The following is a 23,525-nucleotide window of genomic DNA, read 5'->3' on the forward strand; positions in this document are numbered from 1 at the left end:
TTCATTTAAATGGGGAAGAGTGGAACACGAGCATAAGTGTAGTTTCGTCTTTCGCTTTTGTTCAGGTTGGTGAACTCCTAACTGAATACATATAGCAACATTTTTACCAATTGACCTGTTGCAAAGCCCTCCCTTAAAAGCCCAGTTTTTGAAAAATTCTGTCTTAGCAACTGATGCCAGGCCGCCATTACTCTGACACGCATGTGCTATTTTCCAATGAGAGCCTATGGGAGTGGTGTGTGTTTGAGTAGATTTAAATGGATTTTACCAAAATGATCTAATAAAATGTAACACATGATGTTGTAGTGAAACGAGGTACCAAGAGAGGATACACACAGTGTTTTTTCTTCCTTTTAAACCAGGGGTTGGGAACCTATGGCTCACAAGCCACAAGTGGCTCTTTATTAAAAATCAAGTGGCTCGCCAGGTGTCTCACCAAGGTTTGAAATGAACACCTGCCAAATGCGGATTTTTCATGCAGAGTATTTTGCAGATGTGCCAGCCACTGTGAAGGCAATCTGTAAGACTTATCTGAGTGATATATTACAAGAAATTAGACACAAAGATGCACGTTTGACGAAACATGATTATATTTTGAAGAACAGATGAAAGAAAAGCTGCCGACGCGTGCCTGATTTGATATGTGCGCAGTGAGCTCTGCTGTTCACGAGTGCAATGAAAGTGCTTAGACACGCACATGCATAGAGTTCTAGTCCTCGTTTCCCTATAACTATTGATCTTAGCTGTTAAGAGCATTTTCTAAGAGCGATTTTATGAACTTTGTTATTTTTTTATGTGCACCCATGGTGTGATATAGCACCCGCCACCTGCAAAATGTGACGAGGTTCAATTCAGTTCGCAAGCTCCTCGTCCAAATGTATTTCATGCACGAAAAATTTTGCTCATCTACCCGCAACAGGTGGGTGACCTGTAAGATGTCTCGGAGTGACACATGAAAAAAAATGCTGTTAGTCAAAAAGACGTGCATGAAGAAACACATTTTATTATATTTTTAAGAACAGACAAAAGAAAAGCCATCAGTGATCATGTCTGATTCGCTATTTGTTCAGAGACGTGCAATGGGGCCCTGTCTCATGGAGCAAGTGCATGTAAAGAGTTATCACTCCTTGAAAACTGTTTGGAAGAATAATGTAATCTATGAAAATGCTGCATATTAACTCTGATCATCTTGTGAGATGCTGTGAGTTTCACTTTATTGCAACGGAGCGGTTCACTGTCACTGTCAGCGCAACTCTGCAGGTTCAGTAATATATACAGGTATCTTTGTATTAAAAAAACAAAGATGAAAGTGATTAAATCATATAGTAATACAAGATACATTAATCTTGAACCTAAAATTTTGTTCTATTTTCTTTTCTTTAGGCAGCATAAACTGTGTTAACAAACACAAAACAAACACATTTGATAATAAACACGCATTTTTTGGGAACATAAGGGAATTTATTTGGCTTATTTATTATGATTATTATTTTCTTTACATTTATAATTGTCTTAAATTCTTAATTTGTATGCTGTTAGTAATTTTTCACCTGTTGCTTCATGCTGATACTTGCGTGAGGGCAAATGGGGCTGTTGGAGACAGTAAATGTTTGTATTTGGGGAGTTGGTTTTATATATAAGATTTTTTTAATCACTTTGTTATTTTAATTACTTTTTTGTTTCATTTAATGTGCAATTTGAATTTAGAAATGTATTTAAAAAAAAATTTGTGTTTCAATGAATACAATTTTAAAGCAAAATTAAAGCAAAAATATTCACCGACCTTGAGGATGGACCATATAATCAGATATCGCAATATTTTAAATGCGATTATCATACAAATATTTTTTACATATCGCCCAGCCCAAAAGAGAAGTAACATTTTTCATGAACAATTGTAAAAAGTCATTTTATGGCAACCTGCACAAACACGTGTACTCATTACATTTTGCAACATGTTACCTATTAATATTTGCATATTTGTTTGTTTTTGAGTAGTCTATGGGCAATACAAACATTTTATTTTATTGAAAAACTTTGTTTTTGAAAATAGTCAATTATTCGTTGGTGGTATGGCTCTTTTGAAAAAGGAGCAAACAAAATAAAAATAATTGGCTCCTTAGTGAAAAAAGGTTCCCGATCTCGGTTTTAAACAAATCTTTAAATAAATGTCAAGAAGAGCACACTATGGATTAAACTGTCAGTCCTCATTCCCAAATGAGCTTGAATAACATCAGCGAGGACAAATACATTTCCTCCAAGTTAAATTAAAGCTAACAACTGAACATTAATTCATTTATGTATTGAGTCACAGCATCAAAATGAGTGTGTCATGAGACGTTATAAGCAGTTCTGTTCACTTACATTAATGTTATCAGGTGTGTAATCGCTATAAATTATGCTTTTCTCTTTTCAAGTGACTGGGATAATAGATTTCTTTATTCTGATTCATAATCTCTGCAGTTTTCAATCAAATTACGGTGTAATTTACGATTTCTGTTTAAAAAGTCTGAAATTAAAAAGTCAGATAAATATGTATATGGAGTGGTGGTGGCGTAGTGGCTAAAGCACAGGGCTGTTAATCAGAAGGTCACTGGTTCTAACCCCACGGCCACCACCATTGTGTCCTTGAGCAAGGCACTTAACTCCAGGTTGTTCCGGGGGGATTACAGGATTGTCCCTGTAATAAGTACACTGTAAGTCGCTTTGGATAAAAGCGTCTGCCAAATGCATAAATGTAAATTTAAATGTAAATATACATTACAACGTCACTCTTCATTCCAGCCCACTTAAGAATATTATAATTCCGTTACTTCTAGCAAAAAATCCCGCCTTACAAAGCAATCTCTCATTCGTACCTATGGGAGTTTGCATAGCTTGTCAGCTCGAGCGACCATAACCAATGGGGGCGGAGCTTAGCAAAGGGTCAGTAGAAGATCTAAATGTCACAGAACTCTTGACCTAATACAAAGAATACAAACTTCAAAGCTGCATGTTGTGCACTGTAGCGAGAAAGTGGAATATACAGTATAGCATATTATGAATATATTATTATTTGTTATTTACCATTTATTTGGAAAAACCCTAGAGTGATATCAAATCCTGTTCCCCATATTACATCTTCCAAAGTAATTTTGCATGCTTAAAGCCTAGTGTGACATTTTTGGTTTGGCTGGACTGGATTTTAATTCTGCTGAAAGGTCAATCTCCAAGAACAGTGTCAAATGTCTAATATGAAAGATAATCAGCCTAGAAAGTGTTGTACTTTAGCATTCAATAGCAGGACATGTTCACTCACTCATGTTAAGGTGATTATGAACGAGATACACGCATAGCAGTTACTGTAATAAACATGTCATGGTTATTTACTATTAACAAAAATTAATTATCCACTAGAACAGCATCATAAATAGCCTGTTCTCCAAATGCATGCAAAGTTTATAAATGTTTTTACCAATGCTAAATAGAAATAATGCTGTCTGCACATGTGTATTGCTAGTCTCAGCCTCAGATGGCACTCACAGTCAGTTCTCTAACTGCCTGACACAAACTGGAAAATGAAATATACTTTTTTGAATCTTGATTCAAAGTTCAGGATTTGCCAGGTTGAGGGCATCAAATCTTACACAGACTTTTGTTTGAGGCTCTTAACAGCAAGCGTATCATATCAATGAGCAGAATATTTTTTTTCAGAAAAAACCCTTCTAAACAGCATGAAAACATGTTTATTTTACATGTCGGCCAGATGGTCTTTTCCTGTGTAAGTGGCTAGTTCTTGGCCAGAATAAGTTGCAACCAAACCTATTGCTGTTCGTTAAGTCAAACGTCAGTCTACGGGATATTATTAAAATGCCAACTTGGTGCCACCTAAAGGGTAAATATTGAAATTGTGTTTATGGTTCAGAATATAACTACTGGGCTTCTATCTAAAATGAGCAATAATGCAAATTGAAATGACTCTCTGATGGCAGAGAGTCTTGTTTGGCCTTGACAAATGTGTGTGTGGTAGGGTGTAGATGAGAGAAAGCTCTTATCTCTGTCATTAGCAGGCTTTTCTGCCTCTGGTGGCCTAGATCAATCATTGTAGTGTCAAAAGGGAAGCATGGTGCTCTCCATTTAATACTTGACTGCCTCGATGATGTGACTCGCTCCATGATGCCCCATGGTGAATGTACTCAATAGTGATGTGGGGTTGGCTAGAAACATGCAAAAGGTACTTGTTCTGTTAAAAACCTGCTAACCATCAAATTAATCAAAATGTCATCCTTCAATGTGAAACATTAGGTGGTTTCCAGGACACAAATTGAGTCCTTTATTTGGCAACAAAAATGTTTAAAAGGATTGATACCATTAACAATATCAAACTTATCAAAGGTTGAGCAGCTGTGCCTGAAAACAACCTTAAAGCTGAAGAATGCAATTTCTGTGATACTAGCGCCACTGAACTAAATTGAAAAAATACACAATGTTTTCAAAAAAGATTTCAGAAAATGCCCTTCGTCTGTTGTTGTTCGAACCATCAGATAGTCCCACCTTCAACTCGCACTATTGGTTGAGTGACATTGTTGGCGCGGGTCAAAGCGGGTCACTCTAAACAAACACAGGAATTTTATAGTGCCTCAGAAACATGAACCTCTGAATAACTTGTTGTTTGCATATTAAGCTGGGAGAGAAGGATTTTAACACTGAAAAAGATACATTCTTCAGCTTTAAGGGTTTTGCAAGATAATTTGGACAAGCTGTTCAGATTCAAGATCCATGTTGAGTTGGCAAATAAAGAACATAAGCACAATGAACATCCCAAAGTAGTATACTTATGATTGGGTTTCCCTAACTTTGTGCCAGATGTTCTCAAGAATATGCTGTTCAAAAATGATTTCAAGTTTTTTGAAATACCAAACCATTCTCATTTAACGCTTCAATGAATCAGATGGCTAAGAGGATGCCATTCAGGAAGCCAAGCTGTATATATTTAGAAAAATTAACAAAAGCACACACATCCAATGGCAACAAATCTCAGTGTGTGTGCCCGACCAAATTGGTATCAGAAAAAGTGAGAAAAGTCAGCACACCACAGCTCCAAAATTAGAAAAAAGGTATTTTAATTTTCTCACCTAAGGTGATATTTCGAGCCCACGGCTCTTCATCACACAAACTGAGATTGAGAACCTTAGATGAGAACTAGGAATGGGCAGGAGTATTCAAGGACTCGGGTACTCGGACTTGGCAGCAATGATCGATCATGAAAACGATGATCGATAGTGATCACACATGATGTGACTTTTCAATTAATTCGAAATCCAATGACAATTACCTGACAGCTAAACCCAAACGTGTCAAAGAAAAAAAATAATACTTTTGAGATTGATTACATTGTGACTTTGAGGGGTACATTGATTATCAGAGACTTCTCATGGCAAACAATCTGATACGATGCTGCAATACTATCATTACAATAATCAAAACAAAGAAAGTGTAATTAACCGTGTTTTGAAAACCTGTCTCTGTAAAACGTTTGCTAAACACGCTTTATTATCATTTATTGTAAGAAATTTGCCTCGTTAATGGATATCATTTAATAAAAGTGAATGATTGTCACTGACTAAACCTCCCTGCCCTGCGTGACATAACACACACCTGCATCTCAACAAAATTAATGAAGATTACCTCTCGAGTTTCCAAGTTAGATATCCGATATAAAGTGTCATTCTGTTGCACTTTCCTCAGTTGAAAGGTGGAAATTCACACTCTCCGACTTGAATGGAATGCTTCATGAATCACAGCAACAACAATACAGAGCATCGCGGCTTTCCTCACAAGAGCGAACATTTGAACACACACACACACACACCAGGCGCATGTGGCAGTGTACAGCAGATGAGTGTTTCAAACAGCTAGACAGAGTGCAGTTAAATGGAACACAATGCAGCATCTTCAAACTGAACTTCAACTTAACATGCATATTAAAACACAATGGTTATGGCATCTCCTGTTATTTGAAAATAAACGGTTCAGACAGTTACTATAAAAACTGGTGCATACTTACTAAAATTACTACGGTAACCTGAAGGAAGAACAGACAGACGTGCGTTGTGCACATTCTTTCAGGGTTGGGCAGCGAATCTTCACATAATGACAAAATATGATGCATTATATTTTGATTATGCAATCGTTTCTACATTTTGTAACATACTATTTTCTAACACTGTTGTATTATACATGCAGACGAATTGAAACGACATGATTTGAATCTAGTAAAACCCAACCTTTTTAATCCTGGAATTCTTCAACATCATAAATTAACAGACCAAGCATCAACAATCCTACTGAAGGCCTGTCTTTGTACAATAAAATGGTCAAGACATTCTAAACACCATAATTAAAAGCAAAAAAGGTCATTGGTCAGAAAGGCCCCTCAGTATGACCTTCTGAACTTCCACACTGAGTTTAAGCAGACTTTTCCTTGAAAGGTTTCCAAAAGGCCATCCGATTTGCACGACTCTAATACTAAGACGTTTCATCTTAATCCAGGAACATTTTACACAAAGTCACAGTACTTTGTGTAAATTTAGACTTCTAAAATGTACAGAATGCATTTAAATCCATGATTTATACAATTCCTAGTCTTGCTAGGTAATTATGACAATTGCTTTGAACTGTAGTAACTTATTACTTATAACTGACATATTAAAGATTATATCCTGATATACCTCTTTAAAATGTGTGTAATGTTTTATCAATGTTGTATAACCAATGAATTAACCAGTATAATTTGAAACCAGGGATTTTCATGTTTTCTTACCAACATGTATAATATCCATGAAAGAATGTCTGGCGTATGCAATGGTTTGCTTGGTTACATAGAGAAAGCTTATGACAATGAATATCGTTTCTCTTGTACCATTCTCAAGATATAAACGTTCATGATTAAATATGCACTATTTTTGAGCGGGAGATTTGTAAGAATATGAAACAAAGGACCATCAAATCAACTGTCGAAAAAGACAGCCCAGTTGACCATGTGACTATGAAAAGTCACTTCTGATACCTTTGGGGATGAGGCCTCCAAACAGGAAGAACATTCTCTCTCTTCTTGTCTCTGCTTCTCTCTTCTCTTCTCTTCTTCTGCTCTTCTGATGGCCCAGACTTCACTCTGACTCTTCCCCCGTGGTCTTCTCTAGAAGATCCATGCCATGTGAGGTCCAAGGAAGCTTGGGACTCGAAGTCCCGAGGAATCTCGTCACTCTCTACGGTTCACACACCCATGAGAAGGCCTCGCTTCAAAGCCAACCTCATCATTCATACAGACAATAACTATCCGATCTTACAGAGGTCCAAAACATAGACGGAACGAACTTTCAACCAAGAGCCAAGAACCAAGCAACACAAAGAACGAAAGGAAACACCACAACATGCAAGTACATCTCCATTATTGTGCTCAAAGTGCTGGTGTATTAGTTAAATACTTTGGGTAAACCAATAGCAAATCGATATAGACTCAAATAAGGTTAAATGTTTCTTAAGGCTTTGTCAACAGACTCCATGAAGTTCATTTCACTGTATTGATCATTTATTTCACATTCTGTCACTCTTCTCACCAACCTGTATCATGTATATACTGTATGTGTTAGATTAGATTAATTTTTAGAATAGCAATAAAGTTTGTCTGTATTCAAAGATGATTTGACTGGTATATTTTGATAATTAATCTCTGCCCTGTTTCTAAAAGCTGTACCTAAATATGTGTGATATTATTTTCAATAAGCCATGAGAATAATATTACTCCAATAAGTGAATTAATCATAATTCACTTATTAAAGCTAATTCCTTACAGTAGAAATTGTGAGCGGATACAACGAGACATTGTATTACGATTTTAATGGTCGAGAATTTTATTCAGACAAATAATCAGTTAGTTATTTGTCATTTATCTAATTTATGATGGTTGTCGAACGCAACTAATTCCATTATACATTTCATTACCTAATAATGTACAATAAGGACAGTTTAATTTAGTTCATAGCTCACATATTTCAAGACCCTAAATTCCCTTCTAAATTTAGCATACCAAATACCCTTACATATAATGGTGTGAGAATGCGGGCACTTTAACGGTTCCCGTCTAAATTCATCAGTACTAAATACCCCTATGACAGTCTATAATAATAAATAGACGATACACTGGAACAACAAGACACAATGCAGCAACCATAGACGTTTGTCAGACATGTTATTATATATACAGTTATGAACATGTAATTGCCCCTTAAGTACTCCATGAGTACTCAAGTAATTAGTCAGATTACTCAAGTAGACAAAATGACCAAAATGCCCATCCCTAATGAGAACATTAAAATACATTTTACTAATTTTGGTGCTGTGGTGTGCCAATTTTTCTATATTTTTAAGCTGTATATATTCACAACGCTTCAACGTATTGTCATAAAACTTGTATTGTTTCCACAAAGAGAGTACAAGACTTAAACATGCTCAAATGTTGTTCTAACATTGAAAAACGTGGCTTTAAGTCAGTGTTCCTCATTGTGCGGCTCGACAAGTTTTCATTAGCGGCTGACGAGACAGTTACTGTAATTAATAATGCAGCCAATAGAGCGAAACCATAATAGAGTGTATGAATGGTGTTCTGCCTTGAACGTAAGAAGATGCAGGTCCATGTAGGTTGAATGTAAGAAGATGCAGGTCCATGTAGGTTGAATGTAAGAAGATGCAGGTCCATGTATGATGTAAGATGCAGGTCCAAAGCAATTAAAAAAAATTATAGATTTTCTTATTAAACAAAACAAACCAAGTGAAAAGAAAATGTCTATTGTCTATTTCGTTGTCAGCAAATTTAGATTAGCCTCAATGGGTGCTGGGGCATTCAGTATTGCTGCTCTTAAACTTTGGAATTCACATCCTCAGAACCTTCGTGAAATATCTTACATCTCCTTTTCAAAATACATTTGAAAACATATCTCTTTTCCCTGTACTATCTGTCTTAGTCTATGAACTTGAAGTTCTGTAATTTCTGTTTTTTACTTGTTTTGTGTTGCCTACACTCACCTAAAGGATTATTAGGAACACCATACTAATACTGTGTTTGACCCCCTTTCGCCTTTAGAACTGCCTTAATTCTACGTGGCATTGATTCAACAAGGTGCTGAAAGCATTCTTTAGAAATGTTGGCCCATATTGATAGGATAGCATCTTGCAGTTGATGGAGATTTGTGGAATGCACATCCATGGCACGAAGCTCCCATTCCACCACATCCCAAAGATGCTCTATTGGGTTGAGATCTGGTGACTGTGGGGGCCATTTTAGTACAGTGAACTCATTGTCATGTTCAAGAAACCAATTTGAAATGATTCGAGCTTTGTAACATGGTGCATTATCCTGCTGGAAGTAGCCATCAGAGGATGGGTACATGGTGGCCATAAAGGGATGGACATGGTCAGAAACAATGCTCAGGTAGGCCGTGGCATTTAAACGATGCCCAATTGGCACTAAGGGGCCTAAAGTGTGCCAAGAAAACATCCCCCACACCATTACACCAGCACCACCAGCCTGCACAGTGGTAACAAGGCATGATGGATCCATGTTCTCATTCTGTTTACGCCAAATTCTGACTCTACCATCTGAATGTCTCAACAGAAATCAAGACTCATCAGACCAGGCAACATTTTTCCAGTCTTCAACTGTCCAATTTTGGTGAGCTCTTGCAAATTGTAGCCTCTTTTTCCTATTTGTAGTGGAGATGAGTGGTACCCGGTGGGGTCTTCTGCTGTTGTAGCCCATCCGCCTCAAGGTTGTGGGTGTTGTGGCTTCACAAATGCTTTGCTGCATACCTCGGTTGTAACGAGTGGTTATTTCAGGCAAAATTGCTCTTCTGTCAGGTTGAATCAGTAGGCCCATTCTCCTCTGACCTCTAGCATCAACAAGGCATTTTCGCTCACTGGACTGCCGCATACTAGATGTTTTTCCCTTTTCACACCATTCTTTGTACACCCTAGAAATGGTTGTGCGTGAAAATCCCAGTAACTGAGCAGATTGTGAAATACTCAGACCGGCCCGTCTGGCGCCAACAACCATGCCACGCTCAAAATTGCTTAAATCACCTTTCTTTCCCATTCTGACATTCAATTTGGAGTTCAGGAGATTGTCTTGACCAGGACCACACCCCTAAATGCATTGAATAAACTGCCATGTGATTGGTTGATTAGATAATTGCATTAATGAGACATTGAACAGGTGTTCCTAATAATCCTTTAGGTGAGTGTATAATTTGTATATATTTTGAATTTGTTGATTTTAGCTTTGTGAAGCGACCTTCGAGGAACAAGCATACCAGTACAAGGTCCTCCCCTTCGGTCTCTCCTGGTCTCCTCGCGTCTTTATCAAAGTCGCAGAGGCTGCCCTGGCCACACTAAGGGAGAAGGGCATTAACATTCTCAATTATCTTGATGACTGGCTGATTCAAGCTCACTCATGAGATCTATTGTGTGCGCAGAGGGACCTCGTGCTTCAGCACCTCGACCGTCTAGGGCTTCAGGTCAACTGGGAAAAGAGCAGGCTCTCCCCTGTGCAGATCATCTCTTTTCTTTGTATGGAGTTGGACACTGTCGTCATGATGGCACGACTCAAGAACGAGCGTGCTCAGTCGGTGCTGACCTGCCTGAAAATCTGAAAAAAGGAGAAAAATTTCAGAGGCTCCTGGGGCATTTGGCATCCTCGTGTTGATGCATATGAGACTGCTCCAGCACTAGCTCCAATCTTGAGTCTCGAGGTGGGCATGGCATTACGATACCCAGCGCATCATTATCATACAGATGTGCCGCCAAACTTTCAACCCTAGGTCAGACCTGGAATTTCTATGGGCAGGGGTCCCCTTAGAGCTCTCAAGGCATGTCATTGTTACTACAGATGCCTCGAAATCAGGCTGGAGAGCCATGTGTAATGGGCAGGCTGTATTGCGGCTCTGGACAGGGCCCCGCCTGCAATGGCACATTAACTGAAGTGGAAGCTTCAGCCGTCGATCCAGGTGGTTTACGCTCATGTCGCTTGTTGCAACTTGCCTGTCACCTCCTCCTTTGGAGTTCTCTGCAAGCCACTCACATCCTGGGCGTCCTCAACCATGCAGCGGACATGCTCTCATGACAGATAACGCCATATAGTCCAGCTCATTTGGGAGAGATTTGGGGAGGCACAGGTGGACCGGTTTGCCTCCCGAGAGTTCTCTCATTGCCCACTTTGGTACTTCCTATCCGAGGCTCCCCTTGACATGGATGCCCTGGTGCACAGCTGGCCTCGGGGGCTGCACAAGTATGCGTTTCCCCAAGTGAGCCTTGTTGCACAGACATTGTGCAAAGTCAGGGAGGTTGGGCAGCAAGTCCTAATGATTGGCCCAATCAGATTTGGTTATCATACCTGATGCTCCTGGCAGTAGCCCCTCCCTGGCACATTCCCCTGAGGCAGGACCTTCTCACGCAGGGGTAGGGCACGCTCCAACACCCACGGCCGGAGCTCTTGAATCTCCATGTCTGACTCCTGGACGGGATGCGGAAGACCTAGCAGGCCTAGACCCAATCACTAAGATCACCCCTATATGAGGTGGCTGTATGCTCTGAAGTGGAGTCTCATTGCAAACTGGTGTTCTTCCCGTGGGGAAGATCCATGGAGATGTGCGGTTGGGTCTGTGCTGTCCTTCCTACAGGAGGGGCTGGAGAGATGGCTCTCTCCCTCTACCTTGAAGGTGTACGTGTCTGCCATAGCAGCATATGGCGATACACTGGATAGGAGGCCTTCACGACAGCACGGCTTGATCACCAGGTTCCTCAAGGGTGCGAGGAGATTAAATCCTCCTAGGCCATGCCTAATTCCCTCTTGGGATCTCTCTGTGGTCCTACCTGCCTTACAGAGACTCCCCTTTGAGCACCTGGAGTAGGCTGATCTCAGCACTTTGTCTCTGAAGACATCCCTCCTGGTGGTGCTCACTTCTATCAAGAAGGTGGGAGACCTACAAGCGCTCTGTCACCAAAGAATGCCTGGAGTTCTGTCTAGCGCACTCTCACGTGATCTTGAGACCCTGGTCGAGTTACATGCCCAAAGTTCCCACCACTCCCTTTCGTGACCAGGTGGTAAACCTGCAAGCTCCCCTCAGAGGAGAAAGACCTGGCCTTGTCATTGCTATGTCCAGTGCACACCATGCGCAACTATGTGGACCTGCACACAGAGCTTTAGACGCTCACAGCAGCTCTTTGTCTGCTTTGGAGGTCAGCAGAAGGGGAAAGCTGTCTCCAAACAGAGGCTGGCCCATTGGATTGTGGATGCCATTTCCTTGGTTTACCAATCCAAAGACCTGCCGTGCCCCTTGGGAGTCCGGGTGCACTCCACAAGAGGTGTTGCGTCCTCCTGGGCACTAGCGAGGGTCGCTTCTCTAGTGGACATATGCAGAACTCCGGGTTGGGCTACACCTAATACTTTTGCAAGATTTTATTATCTCCGCATAGAACCGGTTTCGATCCGAGTGTTACGGGGTAACAACAAGTAGACCGGGCGGCCAGTCGGGTGTATCGCTTGCACTTGCGCCTTTCTCCTTTCTCCTTTCCAGGTGATAATGTGTGCTATTTGTCCACAAACAGTTCCCCTTAAACTTTAATATCTTAAGCACTATTCAGTGGCGATCTCGGCGGAGTGACGCTGCCAGGCCCAGAACTTGTGGCATGCTCCTTTTCAGGTGAGCCCACTTGGTCTCTGTAGTGTTCTCCCTCCTGTAGAGGGAAGAGTGTTTACCCAGCACTATCCTAGCAGGTGCTCTGTGGGAAATTGCTTGATACAAAAATCAGGAAATGCATGTAGCCTCCTCGGGTAAGTGCCTCCTCCCACCATTAACAGGATCAGGGAGACGCCTTACCTAAATTCGCTGGAAGTTCATGACGTGGTCGAGTGCTCACTGCGAGGCACGTGGCAGCTTGCCCGTGTCCACTCCTCCGTACTCCGTGACATGGCTAAGCGGCTGCGCCATTTCGTATAGGTACCCCTGTCACTACATCGACACAACGTCAAGTGAGTGACAGACAGGGAACATTTTGGTTACAGATATAACCTCTGTTCCCTTATGGAGGGAACGACACGTTGTGTCCCTCCTGCAGTGGCACTGAGCAGACCGCTGACATAGCCAGGACTCTCTCTCGTCCTCAGCATGAATCTGAATGAGTGATGCACGCCATCTTTTATACACGTATGTACGGGGGGGGCATAGTGTGGCATGCAAATTCCTTTTGGCCTTTTCTGAATAAAGCAAAGGTGATTAGGGGCTCACAAGATTGAACCCATAGTGTCACTACAACGACACAACGTCTCATTCCCTCCATCATGGAACAGAGTTTACATCTGTAACTAAGACGCTTAGCTCTGCTAGGTCAAAAGTTTAATCAATCACTATGCCACAAGCAGTCACTCACAAAAATAATTTATATGTAGATTTTTGTATAAACAAATGGATATTTATTGAAAAGTGCTGGTATGTAGGCTGGGAGGCAATCGTATTGTTCTTTGGGAGAACTTGATTGGATAGGACTTTAAAACTATAGTTCTCTATCTCCTGCAACACACACACACACACACGCACAGTAGAGATTGCACTAGTTCTGTTTCATGCCTCCTAAATAGTTTTCTTTAGTGTTTGTTTTTTTTTTTGGTGATGATCGTACTAAAATTTAAGAATTATTAAACACCACCTTTTTTAAATGTACAATTATATCTAATATACTTTGCCAAAAAAGCTTATATTCATGCTTTGATAAGAAATTACAATGATGTTCTGACAGATTTCTCCTTTAAAGATCCGTCAGGTATGCTCATGGTTATTGGTTTGTTTATCTGTTGGGTCATATTGCATTCTCACCACATGCAACCACTCAAGAGTTAATTTAAAATCGTGGCGAGACTAGCTCGTCAAAATGGTTTCAGGTCGTTTGTTTTAGTGTGGATACGAGTGCGATTGCCATGTTTATATATACCTAAATGTTGGCACCAGGTTCCAAACAAATGCTCCAAACGGACAGATTTAATAATGCCTTGAGACTCCTTTACAGTGTGCCTAGAGGTTCTCCAAAGGATAACAATTGAACACTTTTCAATGCAGAAATACCAGTAATGCAAAAGTAACTATTGACTAAAAAAATTATCATGACTGAAATGTTTCAGTTTATGGTGGAGGAAAGTGCAGTTTCAATGTGGAGCAATGCGTTTTAAATTAATAAGTGTGGACATGGCCTCAGAGAACAGAAAGGGTTTGTCTAGAAGTTCTCCAAAAGTAATGGGTTTAAAACATCCCTATGAGGTCAACATAAGTACGATGATAGTATTATCAAGTGACATTCAGAGAAACACCAAATATTTGGAAAAGAACAAAAAAAGAACTACTACACCAGCAAATATATGTTAGCATTTGAGAAATTTAGAATTTGTTACCTGAATATACAAAGTATTGCAATGGCAGTAGTGAGAGAAATGAGAGAAACACTGTGGCCGATGGTGTAGCCAATCTTCACAGAAATAAAGAAACTATCCTGGAAAAGAATAGAATAAAATAATTAATGTTTACAAATTAAAATACCTTTGAACTTCACAGTTATGTGAACTAAATCTGCTCGAACCCTCAAATAATAAAATGTTTTGATTATAGTATTATCTGCCTCAGAATATTTTTCATAAACCTTTCCAGTATGAAGTCTTTCTATTAAAATGTTAATTATATTACATGAAGCCAAAGAATCTGGCACATACAGTGTGTCAGCATCATATTCAATGTGCAAATCTATAACTGAGCTTTTTAATAAGCATACTGCTATGACGAATGTGGGGTCAAAACACACAAACACCCCAAATAAATACTACAGCACAAAAAATAACCATATTTGACCATGACTCAATTAATTGTCTGAAAGATGCCTGAAAAGACATAATTCTGGCTCAAGATTCTCTCTTTTGTGTGTGTGTGTGTGTGTGTGTGCGTGCCTGTGTGTGTGTGTGTGTGTGTGTGCGCGAGCATGCGTGCAAATGTTTGTGTGTGTGTGTGTGTGTGTGTGTGTGTGTGTGTGTGTGTGTGTGTGTGTGTGTGTGTGTGTGTGGTAAGGGTAATGGGTAATGTGCTGCCTCTCCCACGCAAAGCTTTTCTTAATGCTTACCTGCGTAGAGCTTGGCTCTGCAATGCTGTTATTTTCTTTTTTGTGTTTTAAATGATCCCTTCTTTGACTAAGGTTGTGTATGAAAACATCAATATGGCAACACAGAGGAGTCAGATATTCAATGACAAGAACATAAAATCCCTTTTAAGTCCAATGCCCACATATTCCCAAGTGGGTCTAGACCTAACATGCTGATTACCTCTCCTGTTTTCATTGATGGCGAAACACATGCTGGGAAAGCTTTCATCAAAGTGCAAAAGGCATGTGCTCTTCACTTAACTACACTCTGCTCAAAGATCAAGCCGTTTAATTTAGTGTATCATTGGATGCTTCAAAGATGGACTATTGGTATGTTTACAAGTGCGCAGAAAAGCTGACACTGATGTGCAATGCTAAATAAATGAGCTTTTATTCTTGGCTTGTTGGTTTGCACCCAGAGAATAAAAGACAGGCAGGAAAAGGAAGCTAAGAGGTTGACTGAAAAAGGATGAATTTTAAAGCTTGGGTTTTGGGGTAAGGAACACTCAAGGACTTTATCACATACAGTTTGAATGACTGCATTTACTCTGTGTGGGCTAAAAGTTAAAAAGTTCAGAAGTTCAACAGTAGGAGCATTTCAGTGCTGTATAATGCAAGTGCCGTTGAACAGTAGTTGACATAACTTTGCAAACAGACATTGCATTGATGGTGTTCTCTTAAAACTCTCTGCTGATCTTAGACCAGAATTAATTTCTAAGCTGTTTAGAGTTGGTTTGGTAAACCACCACTGCCATTCGAAACTTAGCTGGTCAAACAGCATGGTCTTTCTAAAGAAGCTGTTTGACCAAGGAAAAAGGATAGTTACTGGTTAAAAGGATAGTTCACCCAAAAATAAAACATCCGTCATCATATACTCACCCTCATGTTGTTCCAAACATGTATGTCTACCTTTCTTGCATGGAATGTGAAGGGAGATGTTAAAGTAGGCAGATTGTCAGGGACTAACAGCCTGTACTAGACTCACTGTATAGATTATAGATGCATTAAAAGTGAATGGTGACTATGGCTCATATTCTGCCAAACATCTCCGTTTGTGTTCCACAGAAGAAGAAAAAAAGTCATTTGGGTTTGGAAAAACAGGAGGGTAAGTAAATCAAGACAGAATATACATTTTTGGATGAACCCTGAGAGATGGGTTTCAGAATGTAAACATTAGTTTATGGGAATTAAACAATACATTTGTTTTATTATTATTAAAAATGGTTAAAAAACAACAACAACAAAAAACAGCTGACACTGTCAGAACAACAGATTCAGAAAGACACACTGCATATTGAATCTCACAGCTTGCTAAAGTCACACAATAGTTCCCTCAAAGCAAAATGTGCTTAAAAATCTAGATTTGCCCATAGACTGAAATTGCTTTCTGAAGTAACACAAAATTAATCAATCTTTATGCTTGCATCTCTGATGGTTAGGCTAGTTAATAAGTCTGGGGGCACCAGTATACCAGCATCCAAAATGACATGTTAAAAATACAGTGTACCATATACCATTGCTGGTGACCATGGTCATTTCAGCAGGGATTTAAATCACCTTTGGAGGTAGTAAACTACCTGATAAATAATTTAGACTTACATCATCAACCGTGCCGTTAAGGTTATACCCACAATTCTCTGCAATTGTCATAGGATGCATCTCAGTCCAGCCATCTGCAGTGCAAGTCTTGGAGAGGTTACCTGTGTGAGACATTTAAAGGTCATTAAACAAAAAAAACAAAAAAACACCCCAACAGCTTGCATCAGTTTTTTACTGTCCCAACTTTAACTGAAAGGCATTGAGCCCCAAGAGCTGGCTTCCTGGAGTGCGTCTACATAATTACAGTACAATGGTTTTCTCAGCTAAAGTAGAAAAATGCTGGGCCATGTCACTCCTCTTGCTGAGATGTTTCCTGACTCTTCTACCTGCACAGTACCCCACCGAATGAATAATTCTGCATCCAATCAAAATGCAAAGAGCCCCCACCAGGTAAGGTGACTCAGTGTGGTGAGCTTATCATTTTGATCTATGTATGCAGTATAAAAAGATCACACAATAAATTGAGTGCTTGGAATGCTTATGATACAAAATAGTTAAATTCATTATATTAAAACAGGGTTCCCACACTTTTTGGCTAATGAATTTCCACGACTTCGACACAATAATTTAGACCATCATTTGTGAACCAGTTCAACCGATTCATTGAAAAGAACTGACTCGAAAGAGTGATTCGCTCACAAATTGCATATCACTTTGACTTGTGAGCAAGTTTTACTTAATACAATATTTCAGCAATATCTAGAGGATAATATTTTTGAAAACAGAACATAGCTTTACAAATTGGCAAAATGTTTTTTTAAATGTTATTATGTGATTTATTACACATATTGGGGATGTTCCGAGGTGAAATGTGTCCACTGTGTGGCGCTAAAAGTGAGTCAAATATTTTCCCAAACAGATGAGGTTCCCTTCCGAGGGAACTCGCACTGCGTCGTTGAAAACGACTCTTTGGGGAACGCTCCTTAGCGTGCGCCTCTGAAGTATGAATGAAACTATTCCAATCTTGATTGGTGTTGCGTCATGACATAACATGTGACGGCATAACCGGATGCATAAAAGTGACGCCGCACACATACACATTAGCTTTCGCTCTTCAGCAAGCTCTATGTATATTGTTTGTCTTATTTGGTGTTGTTTGTCCTATTTAAAAGAATTATGGCCACCAAGCAGTTCAAGAAGTGCGTGCACCCCTGCCCTCGTTTTATTACGGGTAGGGACACGCACGATTTGTGTGTGAACTGTTTGGGAGCGTAGCACGCACAGGCAGCTCTCGAGGGATCTGCCTGTGTAAGTTGTGAAGCACTACCCATGAGAGTGCTGCGCCCCGGTTGGCGTGCTTTGATGAGCACGGTCAGGCTCGCGTTCCCCACGGTTCTGGTCCCGCGTCTGTTGAGGCAGCGCGCGATTGAGATCGTGGGGTTCGCAGCGGATCTTGCAGATGAGAATGAGACTGCTGCGGCACATTCTCATTCTTCATTTGAGGATCCCGAGCCTACTGTGAGTGGTGCAGAAGCCCGCGTCGCGGCTTCTTCTGCCCACGATCAGGTCCCAATGCTCGAGCTCTCTGCTTCCGAGGAAGTGGAAATGCTCAGCATTGATGCGGACGACCGTGAGCAGCCAAGCACGCCGGTTTTCGGCCAGGCTTTTGAGGAGCTGATTCAGGTTGTGACGCGTGCTGTGGCCAGACTTAACATTAGCTGGCCACAAAATGAGCAGGGAACGCACGCCGGAAGCAAATTAGACAAGCGCTTCCTGCAGCACGCGTCACAACCCCAGCGCCGGGTTTGCCGTTTTCCCCGATCTCCACAAAGAGATCTCGAGATCGTGGGATAAACCACATTCGTCCCGTGTCTCCACCCCCAGTGTGGTCGATTACAGCGATGTTTTAGGGGCACGGGATATGGGCTATGGGAAGATGCCTGGTGTGGAGGAGGCTTTAGCCGGTTACCTCTCTCCTGAGTCGGCATCTTCCCTTAAAACCCGGCGCTGCCTAGTAAGCCCTGCAGAGATACATCTGCATTAATAAGCAGGGCTTACATGGCGGCAGGTCGGGCTGGTTCGTGCCTGCACTCAATGGCGATTTTGCAGGCATACCAGGCCGATCTCCTGAAAGATTTAGACGAGGGGAGGGCCAACTCCGAAGATATCGCTGAGTTAGCGCAGAGCCGCAGATCTGTCTCTCCGGGCAACTAAAGAGACGGCCCGCGCTATTGGCCGCTCTATGGCAGCTATGGTGACCACGGAGAGGCATCTGTGGCTAAATTTATCGGGAATAAAAGAAAAGACAGAGCTTTTTTGCTTGATGCCCGCTCTCGCCCTCTGGCCTGTTCGGCGACGCCGTTACATCGGTCATCGACAGGTTTCAGGAGGCGAGGAAACAATCTGCGGCGTTCAAGCAGTTTCTCCCCGTAAATCCAAGTCTAAGTCAAGTAGGGTGGGGCAAACACATCAGCCCCAGCCTTCAGTCAGCTCCTCGCACCGCGCAGAGCAAAGGAGAGCGTTCCTCTAGAGCCCCTCCTCCAGGAGCTTGGCAACAGAGGAACGCCCTCAGCGAAGCCCTCCAGCCAGGGGCCGACCTGAGGGACGTCCCTAAGGCTAGGAGGGTTTGGGAAGAGGTCCTAACCGGGTGTTAGAACCTCGGAGGGCTGCCCCGCTGCAGAGCAACCGAGGTTGTTCTCGAGCGGAGTCCTCAGGAAATCGGTGTTGGTTTCCGCCGTCTCTGACGCCGGGCCACACCAATCTCCAGCTAAAGCACACCGTGCCGTTCAGCGTCAAAAAATAAAAACACACATCAATTGTGGTCACAAGCACTGTATCGACCAAATCCTGCCGGTATCCCGCTTCAGGAAGTCGAGAACAGTGCTCGAAAAACACCCTCGAGAGGCTGGTTCCCTTAGTAGATTTTGTAGAGGCATGGAATCATCTTCCCAACATATCTGCATGGGTCCTGCATACAATAAATTCAGGGTACAGACTGCAGTTCGGGCACCGCCCCCCCAAATTCTCTGGGGTGGTGCAGACTACAGTGGTTCCGGAGCAGGCTCAGGTGATGGAACAAGAAGTGCAATCTCTGCTGCTGAAGGAGGCCATAGAACGTGTTCATCATTCAGACAGGAGTCCGGTCTTTACAGCCGGTACTTTATAGTTCCAAAAAGGATGGGGGTTGAGGCCGATTTTAGATCTCAGAGTTTTGAACCGGTCTCTGAGGAGGTTCAGGTTCAAAATGCTTACTATTCCTGTCATCGTGAGTCAGATCAGATCCGAGGACTGGTTTGTCACGATAGATCTAAAAGACGCCTATTTTCATGTATCCATCCTTCCATGTCACAGGAGGTTCCTGAGGTTCGCTTCGGTGAAGCTTACCAATATCGGGTTCTTCCGTTCGGCCTAGCACTATCTCCCCGCACATTCACCAAATGTATGGATGCAGCTCTTGCTCCACTGAGACTTCAGGGCATCCGTGATACTGAATTATATCGACGACTGGCTCATTCTGGCCCAGTCTCGAGAAATGGCGGTTCGGCATTGAGATGTCGTTCTTGGCCACATTCGAAGTTTGGGGTTGAGACTCAACACAAAAAGAGTGTGTTACAACCATCCCAGTGCACAACGTTTCTGGGCGTTGTGTGGAACTCTGTTACGATGCAGGCACGCATGTCTCCTGCACGTATCGAGTCCCTTATGGCGATGGTGTCCGGGTTAAAGCTAGGCCAGGCCATCACTGTAAAGCAATTTCAAAGACTGCTGGGCCTCATGGCAGCGGCATCCAACATTGTACCGTTGGGCCTTCTACACATGAGGCCCCTCCAGTGGTGGCTGAAAGCCAAGGGGTTTTCCCCAGCGGGAATCCATTTCAGTATAATCAGAGTAACGCGCAGGTGCCTTCGTTCTCTGCTAATATGGAAGAAACCTTGGTTCCTGTCCCAAGGGCCAGTGTTGGGAGCGTCATGTCGCCGGAAAACCGTTTCGACAGACGCCTCCCTCACTGGCTGAGGCGCGGTCATGGACGGCCGCTTTGCCAGGGGTCTGTGGCAGGACCATCATCATTCTTGACACATAAACTGTCTAGAGATGTTGGCTGTGTTCAGGGCTCTGAGGAGCTTCCTTCCAGACATCAAGGGTTACCATGTCCTAGTACGTTCGGACAATACATCAGTGGTAGCTTATCTGAACCGACAAGGAGGACTCAGATCGCGCCTCTGTGCAGACTGGCGCATCAGATAATTCTTTGGTCCCAAGGGAAAATACTGTCTATCAGAGCAATGTATATTCCGGGGTTCAGAATCAGGGAGCAGACATCCTGTCGAGGCAGGGGCTGAGGCCCAGGGAATGGAGACTTCATCCAGAGGTGGTGAAGTTGATATGGGACAAATTTGGACCATCAGAAGTGGATCTGTTCGCGTCTCGAGAGACGTCCCACTGTCCACTTTGGTTCTCCCTCTCACATCCAGCCCCACTGGGGTTGGACGCCATGGTACAGGCTTGGCCGAGGCTTCGCCTGTACGCATTTCCCCGATCGCTCTGCTCCCGGGAGTCCTGGAAAGGGTCCGCCAAGAGGGCATCAGTCTACTTCTGGTTGCCCCCATGTGGCCGGCCCGAGTATGGTTCTCAGACATAATTTCACTCCTGATAGCTCCGCCATGGCAGATTCCTCTGAGGAGGGATCTGTTGTCTCAGGCGGGGGCACAGTCTTCCACCCTCGTCCAGAGCTGTGGAAACTGTGGGTCTGGCCCCTGAGGGGTTCAGTACCTAAATGCTGGTCTATCAGCGGGGGTGGTTGAAACCATACTTAGCTCTAGGGCTCCGTCTACTAGGAGATTATATGGCCTCAAGTGGAATGTGTTCTCCACTTGGTGTAGAGAACATGAAGTAGATCCAGTTAACTGCCCGGTGGCTTCAGTTCTGGAGTTTCTTCAAGATCGTTTCTCTCGTGGTCTCTCCCTTCCACACTCAAGGTGTACGTGGCTGCCATTTCGACGTTCCATGCACCACTGAGTGATGGGCCTCTGGGGAGGCACCAGCTGGTCATTCGTTTTCTCCGTGGTACATGGAGGATGAGACCGACAACCAGGTCCAGGGTTCCTGCCTGGGACCTGGCGGTGGTTCTCGAAGGGTTATCCCTGGCCCCTTCGAACCCCTTCAGTCGGCTTCGCCCAAGGACCTGACGTTCAAGATGGCTTTTCTCTTAGCTATTACCTCTCTAAAGAGGGTGGGTGATCTTCAAGCCCTGGCAGTGACGCCAGCTTGCTTGGAGTTTGCCCCTGGCGGAGTTAAAGCCATTTTACACCGAGACCTGGCTATGTGCCTAAGGTGCCGTCTAACACGGCACGGTCTCACGGTCCTGCAGGCTTTTCATCCTCCACCTCATGTGTCGGCAGAAGAAGAGAGGCTCCATTTGCTCTGCCCTGTCAGAGCTTTGAGCGTTACCTCGAGAGGTCCTCTTCTTGGAGGAGGTCGGACCAACTGTTAGTGTGTTTTGGGTCACCTAAGAAGGGGCTCCCTGCCTCGAAACAAACCATTAGTAATTGGATTGTTCAGGCTATTATCTCGGCCTACAAGGTGCGTAATTTGCCTTCACCTTTGGCCGTGAGGGCTCATTCAACTAGAGGCATGGCGTCCTCTAGGGCTCTCTTATCGGGAGTACCCCTCCAGGAGATCTGTGAGGCAGCCGGTTGGGCTACCCCGCACACTTTCATCAGGTTTTACAGTCTGCACCTCCCTAGTACGCCTGGCGACGTGTGCTCTCGCCCTAGCTGAGTGCCTGAGTTCAGTTTCACCCTAGGGCAGGCCTTTTTTCGGTGCGTGGCCTAGTGGGCATTCGTTCCCCAAAGAGTCGCTTTCAACGACGCAGTGCGAGTTCCCTCGAAGGGAACGTCTCGGATTATGACTATAACCCTTGTTCCCTGAGAAGGGAACGAGACACTGCGTCGTCCTGCCACGCCCCTCAAGGCCTGAGAGCGGCTTGCTTCATCGCTAGGCTAATGTGTATGTGTGCCGGCGTCACTTTTATGCATCCGGTTATGCCGTCACATGTTACGTCATGACGCAACACCAATCAAGATTGGAATAGTTTCATTCATACTTCAGAGGCGCACGCTAAGGAGCGTTCCCCAAAGAGTCGTTTTCAACGATGCAGTGTCTCGTTCCCTTCTCAGGGAACAAGGGTTATAGTCAAACCCGAGACGTTTTTATAGTTAAAGTTCTGTTGAATTTTAAACTAACAAAACAACAAAAAAGCGAGTAATTGTACCAAAATAACAGTGTGAGGAGAATTAGGCTTAGAGTCATAATACTACACTCAATGACAGTTTTATATAGGAGCCATTTCGATAGGAACATCATAGGGACATAGGGAAACATTGGAGGTATGCCACAAGGATGACTCATTCAAAGAGAACATTGTCTTCATCCAACATACCTGCCAGAGTTTGAAAAATATGATGTATAATTCAACAGGAAGGAGGACACTTCGATATTTCTCTGATAACTAATGCATTCATGCAAGGCCAGTGTTATAATACCAAGCATTGATCAAAAACAAGGCAATCAATTTCACTTAGGCTTGAATTAAAAAGAGAGTGGGTATACTGTATGATTCAAAATTGTAGAAGTAGTATACACTCATCTAGAAAAAATGCAGTTGCTCAGCTACAAGTTAATGTTCATAGAAAACTGATAACCCTTCCAATTTAGTGACAATGTTTCGACCCAAAATAGCTCTTAATTTGGTCAAACAAACTAATCATCTTTGATTGGTT

General features: G+C 42.7%; 1 protein-coding gene across 1 annotated transcript in view; it reads right to left on the bottom strand.

Moving 5' to 3' along the window:
* LOC127635220 (vasoactive intestinal polypeptide receptor-like) overlaps positions 1 to 23,525 on the bottom strand; it is a 116,262-nt gene that overhangs the window by 22,999 nt on the left and 69,738 nt on the right. The window contains exons 4-5 of the mRNA XM_052115103.1: positions 16,807 to 16,907; positions 14,474 to 14,571 (exon numbers count right to left, since the gene is read on the bottom strand). Of these exons, the coding sequence (XP_051971063.1) occupies positions 14,474 to 14,571; positions 16,807 to 16,907 (199 nt within the window). The remainder of the gene's footprint in view (positions 1 to 14,473; positions 14,572 to 16,806; positions 16,908 to 23,525) is intronic.

Source organism: Xyrauchen texanus, chromosome 42 (genome assembly GCF_025860055.1).
Source record: "Xyrauchen texanus isolate HMW12.3.18 chromosome 42, RBS_HiC_50CHRs, whole genome shotgun sequence".
Lineage (NCBI taxonomy): Eukaryota > Metazoa > Chordata > Actinopteri > Cypriniformes > Catostomidae > Xyrauchen > Xyrauchen texanus.